Source organism: Nanorana parkeri, unplaced genomic scaffold (assembly GCF_000935625.1).
Source record: "Nanorana parkeri isolate BGI_ZX_2015 unplaced genomic scaffold, ASM93562v1 scaffold469, whole genome shotgun sequence".
Taxonomy (NCBI): domain Eukaryota; kingdom Metazoa; phylum Chordata; class Amphibia; order Anura; family Dicroglossidae; genus Nanorana; species Nanorana parkeri.
The window spans coordinates 628,166-646,687 of NW_017306737.1; the positions used below are offsets into that span (position 1 = coordinate 628,166).

An 18,522-nucleotide genomic window follows, 5' to 3' on the forward strand; every position below is an offset into this window, starting at 1 on the left:
AATAATTAATATGAAATGTGTTTGGGTTTTTATGTTGGGGGGGGGGGCAGTTTGGCCTTATTAAATAAACAAGTATTCATTCTTAAAAGTGGATCCATTAGATCTCATCCTGCTGAAGACAGAGCTGTACAAGATTAATTCTGATTGCTATGCTAGGCATTGATGAAAATTGTTAGTCAGGGCAGTGACCTCCTCCCTTGCTCTAATACTCTCCCTCCTTAAGGCTCCAGTAGAGTTTTCAATCATAGACAGACAGTCTGAAAGGAGACAGCTACTGCTCTGCTCTCTCTTTAAAAAATCTGCAGAGCTTTGAGAATCCTTTGTTACCCTTTATTGGCTAACATAGGGTGGTAAATCCTAAAGTAGCATTCCATTAAAAAAAGAAAGCAAAAACATCAGTTTTTGCTGTAATACTCATCTTCAGTCTGGATCTATAGTACCCATAGTACTTCTTTTCTACCACCAGATGTCCTCAACCCTTCAGGTTGAATGGCAGCCTGCACCATTCAACCAGCTTCCTCTAAATCCAGGCCTGTATCCTGTAACTGGACAGCGTAAAGAAAAGTAGTGCAGCGATGAGCTCATATCTCTGTCACTCTGCTCTTATCTCCTATCTGCATGCTTCTTGTCAGCACATAAAGGGACTGGCTCCTTTTGCTGCTTCTCCCTTCCCTGGTCTGAGCTCTTCTATACAGGTATGCAAGGAGCAGATTTCAGGTCAAATTTAGAATGCACTTTAAACAAGGTGCTGACTGACTCCTCTAGGTGCTGTTATTACTGCTTCTTTCAATGTTTTCTGGTTCTTCTCCAACTAACCTACAACTAACCTACAAGCAGTGATTTGATGTATCCTTGTAGAATTTGCATTGTTCTCATGTACTCCTAAATGGCACTTTTAAATAAAGAATAAAAAAAAAAAATGAAATAAAACTCAATCTCATTATAGTTTCTTTTCAACTCTATGTCTGTAAACACATGAAAACACATCTCGGGTACATGAAGTATTGATGTTTTAATGCTTAACTCTCAAGAAAAGCTCCCTAATGTCTTGCTTTGCTGTGTGGGGCCGATTGATGGAGTTTAATGGGCTTTTTTTGATGCAGCATCCATTTGATGCTCGGCATTCGAAGGCTCTGCTATTGTCCTCCTCATGGAAGCCCCTTCTCTCCTTTTAATTAATGCGGAGAAACATCTATCAGTTTAATGGTACATCTGGTATTCAGTCTATATGAAAGCTCCTTGCTAGCGCTTGATTTAAAGGGGATTTATTGGAGCAGATAGGGATGGAATATTACCAGATACCACATCACGGGAAGATTAATGGAAGCTTCTGTAACGGATGCTCTTGTTTTAAACTTACTGTTGTTCAGTAGTGTAAAGATTTATACTACAGCTGGGTCGGAGTCTACCTGCTGAATGGATGGAAGACGAAACTGAAATACTAGGAGCGGTTTATCACGGCCGTAACATGAGCTGCTTGGCAACAAAGACGTATGAAGACAAGTCTTGTTAGAGAAACCTTGGCAGATGATGGGTGACCGGGGGGAACTATTCACACTATGGGGACACAGATGGGCGGGTCACGCTGTCATATTTGCTTGGGATGGATGGAGTACATTGATCATCAATACATTGGTTCTGTTGGGCTGGGTTCACACCTAGGCGTATTGAATATGCACGTTTGTCGTGCGTTTTGCGTCTCGCATTTTTACAGCGATTCGCGGTAAAAAAAACGCGCGACAAACGCCCGTTTCCGAGGGCTACTTGGCTGTATCCCAATGGAAACGCGAGACCAAAACGCCCCAAAGAGGTACATATACTTCTTTGGGCGTAGGCCGTTTTGTATCGCGTTCGGACGGGCGGAAATACGGCAAGGTGTGAACCAGACCCATTGAATACAATGGGATTTAGATGTTTGAGCGTTTTGTAGAGCGTTGGTCCAGCGTTGAACGCGCTACAAAACGTTCAGGTGTGAACCAGGCCTTAAAGTGTATCTAAATAAACCCCAACAATGACCTTCTCTTATTTGCTGTCTTTTGCTCTGGCAGTTAAAATGTTCCATAATATCTGTCTGATAGGTGCACAAATGACGGGCTGATTTTTGTTTCTTATCTTGCCCAGACATTCATTTTAAAATGCAAAAATAAAAAAAAGCCTTTAAAACCTGCAAATAATTGAATTTTCCAGCAGCTGAGGTCAACAAGACAGGCCATTGGGCTTTGCCCAGACCCTTGATGAGCAATGCACACTTGTTGGTGTAACAGTTACCTATCAGAAATCATCAAAATGTGACATGAAACCATTTTGTTATGTAGCAGACACCGCTACGACCTATCTCAGACAATATTGGCTCTGACGCTAGCCTGATTCTAGCTGACTTGATCTTACAAGTCCTCAAAGGTGCGTTATGACGAACAATTTTTGTCCCTTTGTGGTGCATTGACATGAATTGAACTCCTATCTCCAGGAATAAAAAAATAAAAAATAAAAATCCCATTGCAGTGAGGCTGCCCCTGCAATGGAAGGTCTAACTGCACATATATTTTTAGGGATATTGTGTAAAGGACTTTTGCTTACCTGATCCATCCTCCTGCAGGCTCAGAGACTGGCACCTGCAGCCTTTTACCCTCTACAATCCATCAGTCGGAGGCCCACTGACATCATCACATACAATGCAGGTCCCATAGCCCAGCAGTATACATGAGGACGCTGAGGGATAGTCCACGAGCTGAAGCATAGGAGGGATAAGCTGAGTGACAATGGCTGGGGGAGTGGAGATCAGGTAAATAAAAGTCCTTACCTAAGAATTTTATTTGAGACGCCGAGGGACAGTCCACGAGCTGGAACGTAGGAGGGATAAGGTGAGAGCCAATTGCCGGGGCAGTGGGAATCAGGTAAGTAAAGGTACTTTTCTCAGCTACCCTAGGCATAAACTAGCAGGTAACCCTTGCAGCGCAGGGGCAGCCTGACTGCAAGGGGAGTTTTTTAATTATCCTGGAGGTAGGCTTTAGTACACTATGATACTACGTGTTTTTGACAGACCAGAGGGAGCATGAATGGCCAGCAAATTACTGGTTGCATTTTCGGTACTCTTGAGGACAGTACTAACCTACCAGAGACTTTAAACATTAAACATTTAAGGCTTTAACACACTGCAGTGGACCAGGAAGGTGTGAACAGGCTCCAACAGTAGGTACCTTAAAGTCACAGGTAGCACTTAGTTCAGGAAGGCCCGAAGTGAAAAAAATAAATAAATAAGCAGAGGGCATACATGACTAGGTGCATAGGGCAGACAAGCTAAAGGGTTAACGAGGGTTCGGTCTTGGGACATGGTCACTTACCTGATTAGACAGGTCAAAAGGTTAGGTGGGGCTTGAACGGTGGTCTGAGGAGGAGAGTCTTCTCTGCAGCAGTTGGAGATTGTCTGAGGTAGAGTGAACTTCCCTCCCGCCCGCCCAACACATTTTGGTGTTAGGCTGTGTAGTTATGCGTTTGGGGTCTTTGGAGGCCATCAAATAATAGGTGCTTGTGGTGAAGGTTTGGGGACCTGTCTTGGTATGGGTCCTCTATTCATCTATTGGATATTTGGAGTGTATGCGGTCAGTTGGTGGTTGTCCCCGAGACGGTGTGTTGCGGCTGGGGGCCTAACATGTTGTAGTACTGCCGCAAGTAACGGATCAAAGGTGTGGCCTTCAAAGACCTGCAACTTTGTTTAGGTATCTATGATAATTGTTTATATATAGTATGTTTTATATATCAAGTTTGTTAATAAAGGGCTGCCAAGGCCATTTTATACCATTTTGAAGTGTGGTCTATTTATTCCTTACAAGGACAGGTGGTGGGTGGTCTTGGGGGCTCATAGTGGGAAAGAATGGGGACATCTATGCTACCTCAGTCATGTCTTCAAGAGTACTGAAAATGCAACCAGTGATTTGTTGGCCATCCATGCTCCCCCTGCTCTGCCAAAAACTGCTAGCAGTAGTTGGTATCCTCACTCTTCTTCCCATTGACAGAATATAACTTTCCCATGCTTGGCTGGACTCTCCCTTCTATATTGTTGCATCACATTACTACAGTGTAACCAACATAAGCAGAACTTGTTCATTTCCCAGAGACTGCCGGTTGATTTAAAGCACAACTAAGCTCTCCTCTCCTGTGGAGACAAAGACAATTTTTACTTAGCCTCTATTTAGTCCTGCACTTGCAAAGGCGCTACACATTAAATCAGATACCGCACCAGAGGGCTTGACATTTTTGGTTGAGGACTGAGGCAAAAACACTGGCAACTATGACAGTTATCACCAGAGGTCTGTCTTAAAGGTAACTGTTTTTGGAAATAGTTAAATCGGTGGGTTTAGTTCCACTTTAGGTCACCCATCTGGCTGTGGAGTGCAGGAGGAGTGCCATGGGCAAGGAATATAATACAACAGCCTAAAGCATCTCATTTGAGATTCTCATACTCACCACTCAAAGTCCGCCTCAGTACAAACGCAAGGTTCAGAGGACATGGCCCCGGCGTACCTCCCCTGCATGCACTTCCTCTCCGATCTCCTCTTCATGTACGTCCTCTTGGCGCCCATGATGCACGCTTCCCCCTGGATGGAAAAAGATCCAACATTACTTTGAGATTTAAAAAAGAAAACACTCTCTGACAATGACCAAAGCATTTCTCCTTTGTAAAGAAAAAATGCCGCAACCTCTGTCTGTAGGCACATGGTTTTGCCGCACTTCTGACATTTTGAGTTTTTGCAGCCAACGATTGAAATGTTTTCATTTTGATACAAGCATGATCAATAAAAATCTGAAGGGCTCAGCCCGGAGCGGATTCTGGATGTGTTCGGTAGTCCTGCAGAAAAGGACTGGAAAGGGGTGATGAGACTGCTGAGGCAGTTCAAGCTAAATTTCAATTTATTGCCTTCTATGGTTCCTCCCTCCCCCCTTCATCAACATGCTAATGAGTTTTGAATGAAAGCTTTCCCTTTTTATTGCATACCTTATTCTAGACCCAGGGGGTGTCACCACTTGGTCTTTGTGTTTCTTTGTACAATGCAGGCAGATCATGGCTGGCAGGAGGGTCCGACAGGGTGCCGTACATAGCTTCCTGAAAACATCACAGCACCCTGCATCAATACTCCCCTGAAGAGCCCTCAACCCTGATGTGAGCAGTGGGCTGGCTCTTGGGAAGAGTTATGCAAATAGAAAAATGCCTTGGTAGGTGAGTGTCTCTCTAGAGTAGTAGGCATTCTTCGGCAGGCTATATTTGCATGCACACCACCCTAGGTAACACCCACATGTGATTCTAAGCCTCCATGACTGAAAGAACTCAATGAAAGGGGCATGACATTGACAGTCATCTAGATGATGCTGGACATGCCCCAACCAGGAAATGAGGCGGGCTCTATCTAACTTGCTGCAGCTTCTAATGCACATTTTCAGATGCTCCCAGTGTGCAGTGACATCAGAGGAAGCCATTTCAGTCCAGGAGAGGAGCCGCTACAAATGTGCAAGACGGAAGGGGCGGAGGTCAGATATAAGACTGAAGGGAAGGACGGAGGTCAGATAGAAGACTGAAGAGAAGGACTGAGTTCAGCTTTCAGCATTGTCATCAGTTAAGGAGCTCACTGGATTTCTGTCAGGATCAGCACTTGAAGTACTTGAAGTGATTTTAAAGAGACAAAACCCATTATGCTGTGCATGCGCTGCTTTTCTCATTTTTCCAAAACAAGATGTAAAAATAAATAATAAAATGAAAAAAAAAAAAGGCCATCTTATTCTCCCAGCCTTTAAGACCCGTAAATAACTTTGAGTCTTCCAGCAGCCGAGGTTAACAAGACAGGCCATCGCGCTCTTCCCAGACCCTCGACGCACGGCGCACACTTGTCCGTGTAAAACTTTCCTATTAGAAATCATCAAAATGTGACATGAAACCATTTTGTTATGTAGCAGACACCGCTGCAATCCATCACTGCCAGCCTCTACAATATTCGCTCTGACGCTAGCCTGGAGCGGCTGACAACTCGCAATCAAACGCTGACAAGTCCTGCTCCTCTTCAGCTTGTTCGTGTCAGCGAACGTCAAGCTGAACACGAGGTAGAAATAGGACACACGGAACGAAAAAAAAAATTCTCATCTGGCTGCATTGAAAAGATAGGAAGGGGGAGTGGAAAAAAAAGGAATCATCATCTGAATAAACTCTATTATTTTCTAGATTTCGGTTTTGGAAGCGAGATGTCAACGCGGGAAGGACGCGGTGAAGTTGCGCATAATCGGCGGTGATGGGAAAACGCTGAAAGTTTTACGACTTCTCTCCTGACTTTCAAATGTAATTAATTGAGCGGATTCTGAGAGAGAACATGCTGATTTGCATAAAAATTACATCTGTTAATGCGTTCGCTACTGTACACATAATTAAGCAGCCTTTGGCTCCCGGCAGTTAATATTTTATGGGCTTATATGAATTCTCAATTAAGCAAACAACTTGTTTATATCATTGTTTTCACTGCATCGGGGTTGTGTTCATTAGATCCCAAAAGAGCCAATTGTTAAAAAGAAATTGTGCTGTAAGGTCAAAAGTTTGGGAATCATCACACCTATGTGGGCTTGTTGGACATCCCATTCCAAAACCATGGCCATGAATATGAAGTTGGCTCCCTCTCACCATGGCCATTTATATGGCATTGGCTTCCTCTCCCCATGGCCATTGATATGGAGTTGGCCTCCCTTTGTGACTATAACAGACCCTTCTTAGAAGGCTTTCCAAGATTTTGGAGTGTGGGAATTTGTAATTACTCAGGCAAAAGAGCATTTGTAAGATTGGGTACTGATGGATGAGAAGACCTGGCACACAATCTGCATTTGAATTCATCCCAAAGGTAATCCGTAGGGTTTTGTAGGCCTACATGAATTCTCAATTGAGCAAACAACTTGTTTATATAATTGTTTCACTGTATCAAGGTTCTGTTTATTAGATCCTAAGGGCAGGTTCACACCATTTTGCGAACTCGATCTGGTCCAGAAAATGGTGTGAACATGCCTGCAGTTTTAGTGCATTCTAGACCAGGCAAAATGAGACATGCAGTATTTTTCTGGTCTGGTCCAGACTGCGCAGGTTTGAACAGAAGCCAGAAATAGCATAGGAATACATTAGGATGCATTTTGGGTCTGGAAACAATCTGGTCTGGTCTGGAGATGATCTGGATGTGGTGTGAATGGGCCCTAAAAGAGCAAATTCTTAAAAGAAAATTGTGCTATAAGTTCAAATGAGTGGGGACACCTGACCATCACACCTATTTGAGCTTGTTGGAAATCCCATTCCAAAACCATGGACATGAATATGGAGTTGTCCTTCCCCCCCCTAACAGACTTTTCTGGGAAGGCTTTCTATAATATTATGGAAGATGTCTGTGGAAATTTGTATCTATTCGGGCAAAAGAGCAGGTTCTGATGTGGGATGAGAAGACCTGGTTCACAATCATGCATCTGAATTCTTCCCAAAAGTATCCCTTAGGGTTTTATAGGCTTATATGGATTCTTAATTGAGAAAACACTTGTTTATATCATTGTTTTCACACTGTATCAAGGTTCTGTTTCTTGGTTCCTAAGGTCAAAGGTTTGTAGACACCTGACGATCACACCTATATGAGCTTGGTGGACACACAATTGCCAAAACCATGGACATTGATATGGAGTTGTCCTGCCTTTGTGGAAATAACAGACTCTTCTGAGAAGGCTTTTCACATGTTGGAGGGTGTTTATGGGAATTGGTACCCATTTGTGAGGTCAGGTACTAATGTTGGATGAGGTGACCTGGCTCAAATCAAGCATTTCAATTCATCCCACAGATGTTCAGTAGGGTTTTATAGGATTATATGAATTCACAATTAAGCAAACATATTCATTATAGAATTGTTTTTACTGTATCAAGGTTTTGTTTATTAGATCATAAAAGAGCAAATTGTTAAAAGGAAATTGTGCTATAAGGTCACAGGTTTGGGAATCATCACACCTATGTGGGCCCGTTGGACATCCCATTCCAAAACCATGGTCAAAAATATAGAGTTGCTCTCATTGTGGCTATAAAAGACTCTTCTGAGAACGCTTTCCATGAGACTTTGAAGCATGTCTGTGGGAATTTGTACCAATTCAGGCAAAAGAGCAGTTGTGAGGTCAGGTACTGATGTTGGATGAGGTGACCAGGCTCACAATCTACATTTCAATGAATCCCAAAGGTGTTACTGGGGGTTTTTTAGGCTTATTTGAAACCTCAATTGAGCAAATGGCTTGATTATATTATTGTTTTCACTCTACCAAGGTTCTGTTTATTAGATCCTAAAAGAGCAAATTGTTCTCAGGGTTAAAAGGAAATTGTGCCACAGGTTCAAAAGCTTGTGGACATCTGATCAACACATCTATGTGAGCTTGTTGGACATCCCATTCCAAAGCCATGGCCATTAATATGGAGTTATCCTTCCTTTGTTGCTATAATGGCCTCCATCCTTCTCTGTAGGCTTTGCACAAGATTTTGGAGTGTGTCTTTGGAAATTTGTGTCCATGCAGCCAAAACAACATTTGTGAGGTCAGGTACTGATATTGGATGAGAAGACAAAGCTAACAATCGATATTCCAATTAATTTCAAAGGAGTTCAGTTGGGTCAAGGATAAGGCTCTGTGCATACCACCCGAGTTCCTCTATATTAAAAAAATCCAACCATTCCATGCAGGAACAGAAAACAGGTCTATACTTTCATGTAGCCATCCCCATGCAGGAGGGACTCTTCCACAATGTTGTGTAGCCAGCCCTATGCAGGAGGGACTCTTCCACAATGTTGTGTAGCCATCCCCATGCAGGAGGGACTCTTCCACAATGTTGTGTAGCCAGCCCTATGCAGGAGGGACTCTTCCACAATGTTGTGTAGCCAGCCCTATGCAGGAGGGACTCTTCCACAATGTTGTGTAGCCAGCCCCATGCAGGAGGGACTCTTCCACAATGTTGTGTAGCCCACCCTATGCAGGAGGGACCCTTCCACAATGTTGTGTAGCCAGCACCATGCAGGAGGGACTCTTCCACAATGGGGTGTAGCCAGCCCCATGCGAGAGGGACTCTTCCACAATGTTGTGTAGCCAGCCCCATGCAGGAGGGACTCTTCCACAATGTTGTGCAGCCAGCCCTATGCAGGAGGGACTCTTCCACAATGTTGTGTAGCCAGCCCCGGGCAGGAGGGACTCTTCCACAATGTTGTGTAGCCACCCCCATGCAGGAGGGACTCTTCCACAATGTTGTGTAGCCAGCCCTATGCAGGAGGGACTCTTCCACAATGTTGTGTAGCCAGCCCCATGCAGGAGGGACTCTTCCACAATGTTGTGTAGCCCACCCTATGCAGGAGGGACCCTTCCACAATGTTGTGTAGCCAGCACCATGCAGGAGGGACTCTTCCACAATGGGGTGTAGCCAGCCCCATGCGAGAGGGACTCTTCCACAATGTTGTGTAGCCAGCCCCATGCAGGAGGGACTCTTCCACAATGTTGTGCAGCCAGCCCTATGCAGGGGGGACTTTTCCACAATGTTGTGTAGCCAGCAATATGCAGAAGGGACCCTTCCACAATGTTGTGTAGCCAGCCCCATGCAGGAGGGACTCTTCCATAGCGTTGTATAGCCAACCCCATGCAGGAGGAACTCTTACACAATGTTGTGTAGCCAGCCCTATGCAGGAGGGACCCTTCCACAATGTTGTGTAGCCGGCACCATGCGGGAGGGACTCTTCAAATTTAGTTCTGCAAGGCTGTAGCCAGACTAAGCTGGCTTTGGTAAGAACAGGCCTCCTTCAATGGGTACCCAGAAGGAACTCAAAGTATAGAAGTACAGGTGGGGCCTGTTTGTAGCACAGCAGCTGCAGGAAAGGCCCATAGAGAGCTCCAAGTAAAATGTATATATATATTTCTTGTTTAACTGAGTAAAAAATAATACATTTTATTTTAGTATTGAACATAATGTATATACAGTATAAAATAAACACTATTCATCCCCTTGAAAATAAGAGAGCAATCTATGCTACATGCAACAGCAGCACAAATTGCTTGCTCGTAGATACTCAGCATCCTGTCTAGTGCTAGTTGAATGTTCAGGGAATGCAATCCCCACTGATGCAGTGTAACCCCACAACTGTAACGGAAGACCCCTGCTACATCTCTAATCATGTTCTTTTAATCTTCTCACTCCCCGGAGAATTCTCCCCACGGGGTTGGATTCTCTCATAGCGATACCTTTCCATTATTTTGTTTGCGCTGTCATTTCTACCCAAGTGACATGTCTGCTTCCCAGGAGGTCTGCCGAAATCTCCGGGGCCATTAATGATACCATTGTGCAAAGACAGGAGATAGTAATTATACGACTAGCTGATTAACGTTGCTCATTGCCGCAAGCCGTCGCCGGAAGAATAAGTGTTCGCAGTTGCTGTAATCAGAGGTGAATTAATTGTGGGAATGGGACTGAGACGCGGATATTATATGCTGTAATTTGAGTGTAAGTATTTTATTCTAAACATATCAGCGAGAGGGATGTAAAAAGAATTATAGCTATTACTGTGGAAGGAAGCGGCGCCTCCTGATCACCAACCACAGGCAGTCGGCGGTTCTCTATCTCTATAACTGGATCTGCCCGTCTATTTTTTGTTACCAGGGGCGGCGCTCTGAGGAGTGTGTCTGTGCCACCTGCTGGCCAAAATGAAGAATGGTGGGAAACAAAAAGTGCAGTAGAACAGTATCTGAGCAAAAAGGTCCGCGTTGGACCTTTGTGACTTTTTAGCAGTTGGCCACTAGTTGCTCTGTATTTATTCTTGTTCCCACTGAGGCAACCCTGAGGTCATCAACCTACATTGATGATGCAGTGAAATCATACCTCCCTAAGGGTATCCAGTGATGGCCACAAAATCCTCATTTTCAATAAAGTTGCATCTGTGAGGAGTTTCTTTCAATGGTATCATCTATGTATGTTCTGTTGTGCGTGATTTTGCCCAAATTACGGTTAAAATTCTGACTGCTTCGTTAAAATGTTTACTCATTTTAATTGAATTTACTTTGCAAGATCTAAAAACACGAAAACTATAATAACTTTTACCAAAACCACACAGTGAACACAAATTCCCAGTATTTTCTCTTCAACCTAAAAAAATTGGCTGTGCATGCTTCATATTGCATGGCCAAAAGTATGTGGACCTCCTTCCAAATTATGAAGGTCAGGTGTTCCCAGTGAAGGGTACTGTTAATACGACAGCATACACAGACATATTAGACCATTGTGCTCTTCTGAGCTTATGGTAGCAGTTTGGAGAAGGCCCTTTTCTGTTTCAGCATGACTGTCCTCTGTGTACAAAGCCAACTCCATCAAGACATGGTTTGATGAGTTTGGTGTGGAAGAACCTTGAGTGGCCTGCACTGGGCCCTGACCTCAACCCTACTGAACACCTTTTGGATGAATAGGAACTTCAGTGGTGAACCAGGTCTTCTCATCCAACATTAGCGCCTGGCCTCATGAATGGTCACAAATTCCCACATATACTCTTCAAGGTCTTGTGGAAAGTCTTCCCAGAAGAGCAGAAGCTGTTATAGCTGCAAAGGGTGGACAACTCTATCTTGATTCCCAAGGTTTTGCGAAAGGGTGCCCCAGGCTCCAAGCAACAAGCTCATACTGCTGTGATGGTCAGGTGTCCACAAACTTTCACTCAGTAAAAAGAAAACAAATATTTTGCACCTGACTATGAAGCTGCCAAGGAAGATAGTCTTCGGGTTTGCAACGTCTGTCAAAGATTGACTTGTAGTCCACTTTCACCAGCTGCCATTCAGATCGATGACCAAAATGCCCGAACACTCTGTTTAAAAACAAAAATAAATAAACTTCCAATAACTAGCATTCTCCATCTTCCATATCATTAACTGGATTGGTTACAACTATATTGATACAACATTAACTTAGTGCACTTTCTGATAAATGTTTCCAAATTTCCATATGACCTCCAGACATGTAACAGTCATGCACCCGTGGAATATGTTTAAGTAGGAATCAATCTAAAAATGATAGTTTGGGTATAGGAAGAATCTGGTGGACTGCGAATGCGTGAGATCTCCCCATCTGTCTCCATTCACCTTGAAGTTTTGGTTGATGTCGCCCACATTGAGGTGTTCCCATTACATTGTCCAAACTCCCCAGAAGGTATTAGAAATTGGCAGGAGATTTAACCCTAACCAATCGCTACAATATCACTTTTGAGTGTCCTCCCTCCTCCCTTACTATCATAGAAGGTGTGGTGGGAGCGCTGGACCCCACAAATAGAGAGTCATGGAAGATTTCCAGCTCATAGGAGGCATAGCTATGTTGGATGGGGTACCCTAGGGTCCCTGAATAGCTTAAACAAAGTATAAAGGGAAAGCACACCAATAATTTATAATGAGCACGGTAAAATTTGGAAAAAAATTTGCTATAAAAGGCAGGAGACAAAAGCCAACATGTACCGGGGGCTCAAAAATCCCCCTTTATCAAGGTCGGTGACTGCACTACCATTATAATAGCTTTCGTTGTCTTGCAGTTGTGTGTCCAGTATACAGTAACCTTCTATCACAGCCACCATCCGAACCCTGATAAAGGAAGATTTTTTAGCCCCCATATGATGTTGGATTTTGTCTTTTTCCCTTTCTTCAGATTCCTCCTACTCCATATGTCATAACAATCTTTGACAGCCTACTCAGGGCCAAGGCACAGGTTCTCTTTAATACTGGCCACACCAGCTCCACAACCTTCCCTTCGCTCCTCATTACTCCAAATGTTGGCTGGGGGTGAAGAATATTACTTGGTACTTCCAGATATGGGGTAGCATGTGACTCCCTCCCCTTCCTCCCACGTCATATTGCCTGTGCTTGGTGATTGGCTGCTCAGGCACCCAGTGCTGTCACATAAAGGTGAGCCGAGAATCCCCACCCTTCTCTAAGCTCCACAGTCTCCGAATTCCCTACATGGCAAAAGCACACGTTCGATAACACAAAACAACTAGCGGGTCACATCTACAGGTTTGGACGACTCCACCCCCGGAGGACGTAGGAAGGTTTTAGTTGTAGGTTGGAGTGCTTGTTTAATGTCTTCTTTAAATGTCGGAAGCTGCAATAACAACGTCTGCTACTGGCTGACGCCATATGTGCTTTATGTAAATAGGACGTGAGATTCCGGCACCACAAGCTGCCGATCGCCATAAAATGAAGCTCTTCGACGCGGGGAGTCATAAAATAGCGCAAAGGAGTACTAAATAAAGTACACGGAAAAAACACAACCTGTTTTTTTTCCCCCGAACGTTCTCCTTCTGTAGCGTTCCCTTAGTAATATTTAAATGAGGCGCGACTCATCGAGGGCTACGGGTGAATATCGCCCAACCGTCTCACTGCAGAGGTAAAAGGTCTGAGAGCTCCTGCAGGGCCCAAACCTTCCTCCAGGCAGAAAGCGATCAATTGCGGCTGAAATCTAAAGTGCAGAGTAGGTATCTCACTCCTTACCAGAACAGTGGCTACCCTGTACATACAGGTGGGTGCTTGTAGTGACCACGGATGCAGGGCCGGAATCCCAGCAAGGCCACCGAGGCCCGGCCTCGGGGCGGCACACCTGACGCCCGGGAACATGGAGTTCCGGGCGTCAGGCGGTAATTTGTTTTCTACATTTAGCTCTGCTTTGCAGAAGCCGGGCTAAATGTAGAATAGGAGAAATCACCTGTTTCTTTACAAGTAATCTCGGCGATTTCGCCAAGATTACTTGTAATTAGACTGCCAGTCCGTCCTCCCCCCACCGCCCCCCTCCTTCCCCTGCACTTACCTCTCTCCATTCTGCGTCCTCCTGGCTCCGTCCTCGCCGCCGCCGCCGCCATCCTCAGGATGGAGAGCGGGGAGCAGAGCGGCAGGGTTAAAAGTAATCCTACAGCTCCTTGTAGACAGTGAGAGGAGAGTGCTGTGCTAGAACGCCTGTATTGGAGGTGACAGGTTCAATAAAGAGAACCCGTCACCTCCAAATGCTATCACGCAGTGACTTGTCAGCTCCTGTGTGATAGCAATAAAGTTAGGTGATAAACAAAAGTGATAAAAAAATGATTACATGAATAAAAATAAGTAAAAAATAATAAGTAATAATAATTACATTAAAAAATAAAGTAATAGATAAAGTAAAAAATAGTAAGAAAAATATAAATAGCAGAGATGTCACCAGCACACCAAAAAAGTTTCAGCAAAAGTCCATTTAATGACAAGTGCTTTCGGGGGCCTCAATGGTTCCCCTTCATCAGGTTCCCCTTCTGAGCCTGATGAAGGGGAACCTTCAGGCCCCCGAAAGCACTTGTCATTAAATGGACTTTTGCTGAAACTTTTTTGGTGTGCTGGTGACATCTCTGCTATTCCTCTGAAATTTAAAGTGGACCTTTCAGTCCTTTTACAAGTCTGAACGAATAAATTCCTGATGTGCAACCCTCCACCAGAAGATCTCCACCTGTTATCGTTAAGGGGCAGTCAGTGACTTTGCATAGGCTGAGATAATGTCTACTACAGGCAGGAGGAAGCATTTCCTCAGTCTCTCCTCTCCCAGTGATCAGTCTGCTACATAGATCAGTCTGCTGCAGCAGGAGGAAGTATTTCCTCAGTCTCCCCTCCCCCAGTGACCAGTCTGCTGCAGGCAGGAGGAATAATTTCCTCAGTCTCCCCTCCCCCAGTGATCAGTCTGCTGCAGGCAGGAGGAATAATTTCCTCCCTCTCGCCTCCCCCAGTGATTAGTCTGCTGCAGGTAGGAGGAAGCATTTCCTCAGCCTCCTCAGACTGCAACATTGTAAGTTTGTAGCCAGTCACAAAGTGAGAGGCTCCAGCAAGGGTGGGTCTGTTTGAAGTTACAGTCCACATATATATTTCAGTTTAAGTCCCCTTTAAAGTGAAGTATTTCCATGGGGTCCAAATATTTGTAGTTACGCCCCTGAAATGAATGATGTGCAGTATTAATGATTACCGAGCTGCATTACTTTGCATGTTGTATATATGTCTGGAGCTCAGCTACAAGGAACTATAACCGTTTCACCTCCCAATATCTATCACCGCCGCTCCCCAACACAAAAAATACTCAAACTTACGTCATAATCAGAGTCTCTTCTCCCGGTTCCCCCAGCACACCGTCCACAAACAGCGGGTTGGAGGTGAAGGTGTATTTGCTCCACGATCTCCCCTCATCAAAGCTCAACCTGGAAAAGGAAGAAAACATTTTCTGGGAAACAGGTTTGTGATCAAGCTGATGAGCATGACTGACTTCATTCTGACCAGAAGTAGTTTTATCACACATAGGGGCTGATTTCTACATCTTCTGCACAGTGTATAGCTGGGTGAAAGCCATTTGCACATCACTACATGCAGCCACTAGGTGGAGCCAAGGAGCATAGAAATTTACTAGGTTCATCGGTGCCATCTAGTGGCAGAAGTCATATACGAACGGCACTCACCCAGCTATACGCTGGGTGGATGATATATAATTCAGCCCCTTAGTGTAATAATACATAGTTACATTGTATTTGAGGTTGAATAAAGACTCAGGTCCATCAAGTTCTAGCATTTTGAGCGTGTGTGTATGTGTGTGTACAAAAATAAAAACCAATAGCGCCAGCATTAACCACTCCCCAGAAACGCGTCAACCAAGGCATATTGTGCTGTTACACAGGGGCCATCATCTGTGCATCTCTCACATGCTGTGTCTTGCTTTTTGTTAAGATTGAGGATCAACTTCTAAAAATTTATCTGAACTAGGAAGGCACCCCCTGTTTTTGTATGTGTGTGTGTGTGTGTATGTAGGTCTATGTGTGTTCCAGAGGGTCAAAGCATCCACTGCAAAGTACATAATAAATGCATGTTCTGCCGCCAAGCTCCATTGCTGGCTGAAGAATATTTAGAATCTGAAACTTTGTGGTGGCTAAATACCTGCCTCCCCCTGCTGCACTCTGTGGTAACTCCCTCATACTCCATTGTCCCTTCAGGACACAGTAGAGCCATAAGAGCCAGCGGGTTGAACCAATGAGCACAGCAGGGGGGGGACGGACATACAACTAGGAGTGTCAGATTCTGAAGATAATTCTGCAGAGTTTAGCAGTATGGGCTGTGGGGTGTTTTTACCATCTCCAAGTATTTACCATTGCCTCTGCAGGGGATCTTTTTGGCAGTTTTATATTAGCGAAAGTTTCAATAAATGCCTTTTGTTTGCCAGAGGGAGGGGGGGAGAGAGAGAAAGAGAGAGAGAGAGAAAGGAAGAAGGAGGAAGAAGGAGGAGGAAAAGGAAGAAGGAAGAGGAAGAAGGAGGAAGGAGGAGGAAGGAGGAGGAAGGAGGGAGGAGGAGGAAGGAGGAGGAAGAAGGAGGGAGGAGGAAGAAGGAGGGAGGAGGAGGAAGGAGGAGGAAGAAGGAGGAGGAAGAAGGAGGGAGGAGGAGGGAGGAGGAGGAAGAAGGAGTATGAACCAGGAAGAGAAAGAAGGAGGCAGAAGAAGGAGGCAGAAGGAGGAGGAAGAAGGAGGGAGGACAAGGAGGAGGAAGAAGGAGGGAGGGCAAGGAGGAGGAAGAAGGAGGGAGCACAAGGAGGAGGAAGAAGGAGGGAGGACAAGGAGGAGGAAGAAGGAGTATGAACCAGGAAGAAGGAGGAAGAAGAAGGACGAAGGCAGAAAAAGTTTGCCTGAGGGTGACTCTTGGAGGCAAGAGTCAGAGGGGAGAGAGAGAGATAGATAGAGAATAGATAGATATTTCTACACACGCATACGTAATATGTCCATCCAATTATTCAGAGGAGCCGATAGACCAGGTGTGTATCATCCATGACTTCAGCACACAATGATCCCCTCTGAAGGGCCGCACATCACTCCCTCTATACACAGTGTTAGGAGACGTTGAGTTACGGGCCGGAGGGGAATATTGGGTTTTTCTTGGGATAATTGCCCTCCTCAGACACACAGCGTATCGCGCCCACACGCTGCGCAATATTCCGGCGTCACGTTTGGGGAAAAGTATACAATTCAGCGCATCTTCCGAAACATTCCGAGAAACAATTCTTTTTTTCTTCTGCGCACATAATGGATGAGCTATTTGATTAGATTACGCAGCGCTCAGCTTCACCCCGGGGCTCCTCTTGTCTTTGTCGTAGATTGCTATTCCTTTCTTCTTACCAGAGCGGAGAAAGCTAATAAGAGGTCTTTTCAGACATAAGCTACTTGCCAGACTCAGCACAAAGACCAGCCACTGCTACAACCGACTCATCCTCCGCTTCTGCTTTGTTTGACTTTATTTTGCCTTAATGATGTGAACGGGTCGGCTTTTTTAATGGGAAAAAAAATATACAGGGTTATTCACAAAAGGTTCGGAGAAGGCCAGAGAAGGGAACAATCTAGGACAGCATAGTTGAACTGGAAAGTGAACTGAATGGGAGAATGTTTCCAAATCAGCCATGTTGTCCTAGATTGTCACTTCTCCGGCCTTCTCCAAACTTTTGTGAATAGACCTGATAGAGTTTGTTTTATATTTAATGGACAACTTTACGAGGAGCTTCCTGCACCGTACGGCAAACATTTTGTAGACACTTGGCCATCACACCTACCAAACTTATGTGGACATTCCTCCAAATGATGGAGTTCAGGTGTTTCCCATGAAATGTTAAAGCTCATCTGAGGGGATCCAACCCCCACCACCATCATTGGACCACTCAATCTAATAGTTTAGTTAGTTTCAAAAATACCCTAAAAGCCGAAAAGCCTAAATCCATGGCCATGTGAAACCATGAGTCCCGAGTGTTCTATCTTCTTCCAGTGTGCTTCTTATGGTGCCCATGTTGACATGGACACTAGACATGTAAATTTCATTTTGTTCCAAATTCAAATTTGGATGAAATTTCATGAATTTGGAATCATCTTTTTTTTGTTCCAAATGCCAAGGCGGAATGCAAATTTTGTTGAAAATTAAACTATGTTGGAAACAAGTCCCCGCCCCATTCAAAACTAAAACGAAATTCCCAAACCCAAAAGAAAGAAAAATCCAAAATTAAATGAAACAATTTATTTGCAAGGTTACATGTCTAGTGGACCCTTCCTATTGGCTGTCTGGCAGTTTGCTCGATGAAGGGATCCTATGTGGCCCCAAAATGTTGCTTTGTGATAATAATGTGAACGTGCATCAATAAAAAGACGTATTGGTATCACAGTTGAAGTGCCGGTGCCAACCGCTTATCATTGCAGCACCCACCATGGACTATATTGGAATACTACGATCAGAAGTGCGATAGGAATCTTCAAGCTCCAAAGACTCAATGACATATAAAAGAGGGGGCCAGTAGGCATGGGCACAGATTGTAGGGTTAGATCATCAGTCTCCATGCATAGAAGTGGTGCCAGTAAAGGACTTGGACATGGGATATAGGTATGGAAAAAACACATAGGGCTCTTTATATCTAACTAGGGTAATGGGTGGGAAGTAGGGATTGGGGGGTGGGAAGTAGG

General features: G+C 44.5%; 1 protein-coding gene across 1 annotated transcript in view; it reads right to left on the reverse strand.

Moving 5' to 3' along the window:
- The window catches only part of LOC108790375 (VPS10 domain-containing receptor SorCS1-like), a 475,033-nt gene that overhangs the window by 69,980 nt on the left and 386,531 nt on the right, over positions 1-18,522 (reverse strand). The window contains exons 14-16 of the mRNA XM_018560623.1: positions 15,138-15,245; positions 11,747-11,864; positions 4,465-4,595 (exon numbers count right to left, since the gene is read on the reverse strand). Coding sequence (XP_018416125.1) covers positions 4,465-4,595; positions 11,747-11,864; positions 15,138-15,245 — 357 coding nt within the window. The remainder of the gene's footprint in view (positions 1-4,464; positions 4,596-11,746; positions 11,865-15,137; positions 15,246-18,522) is intronic.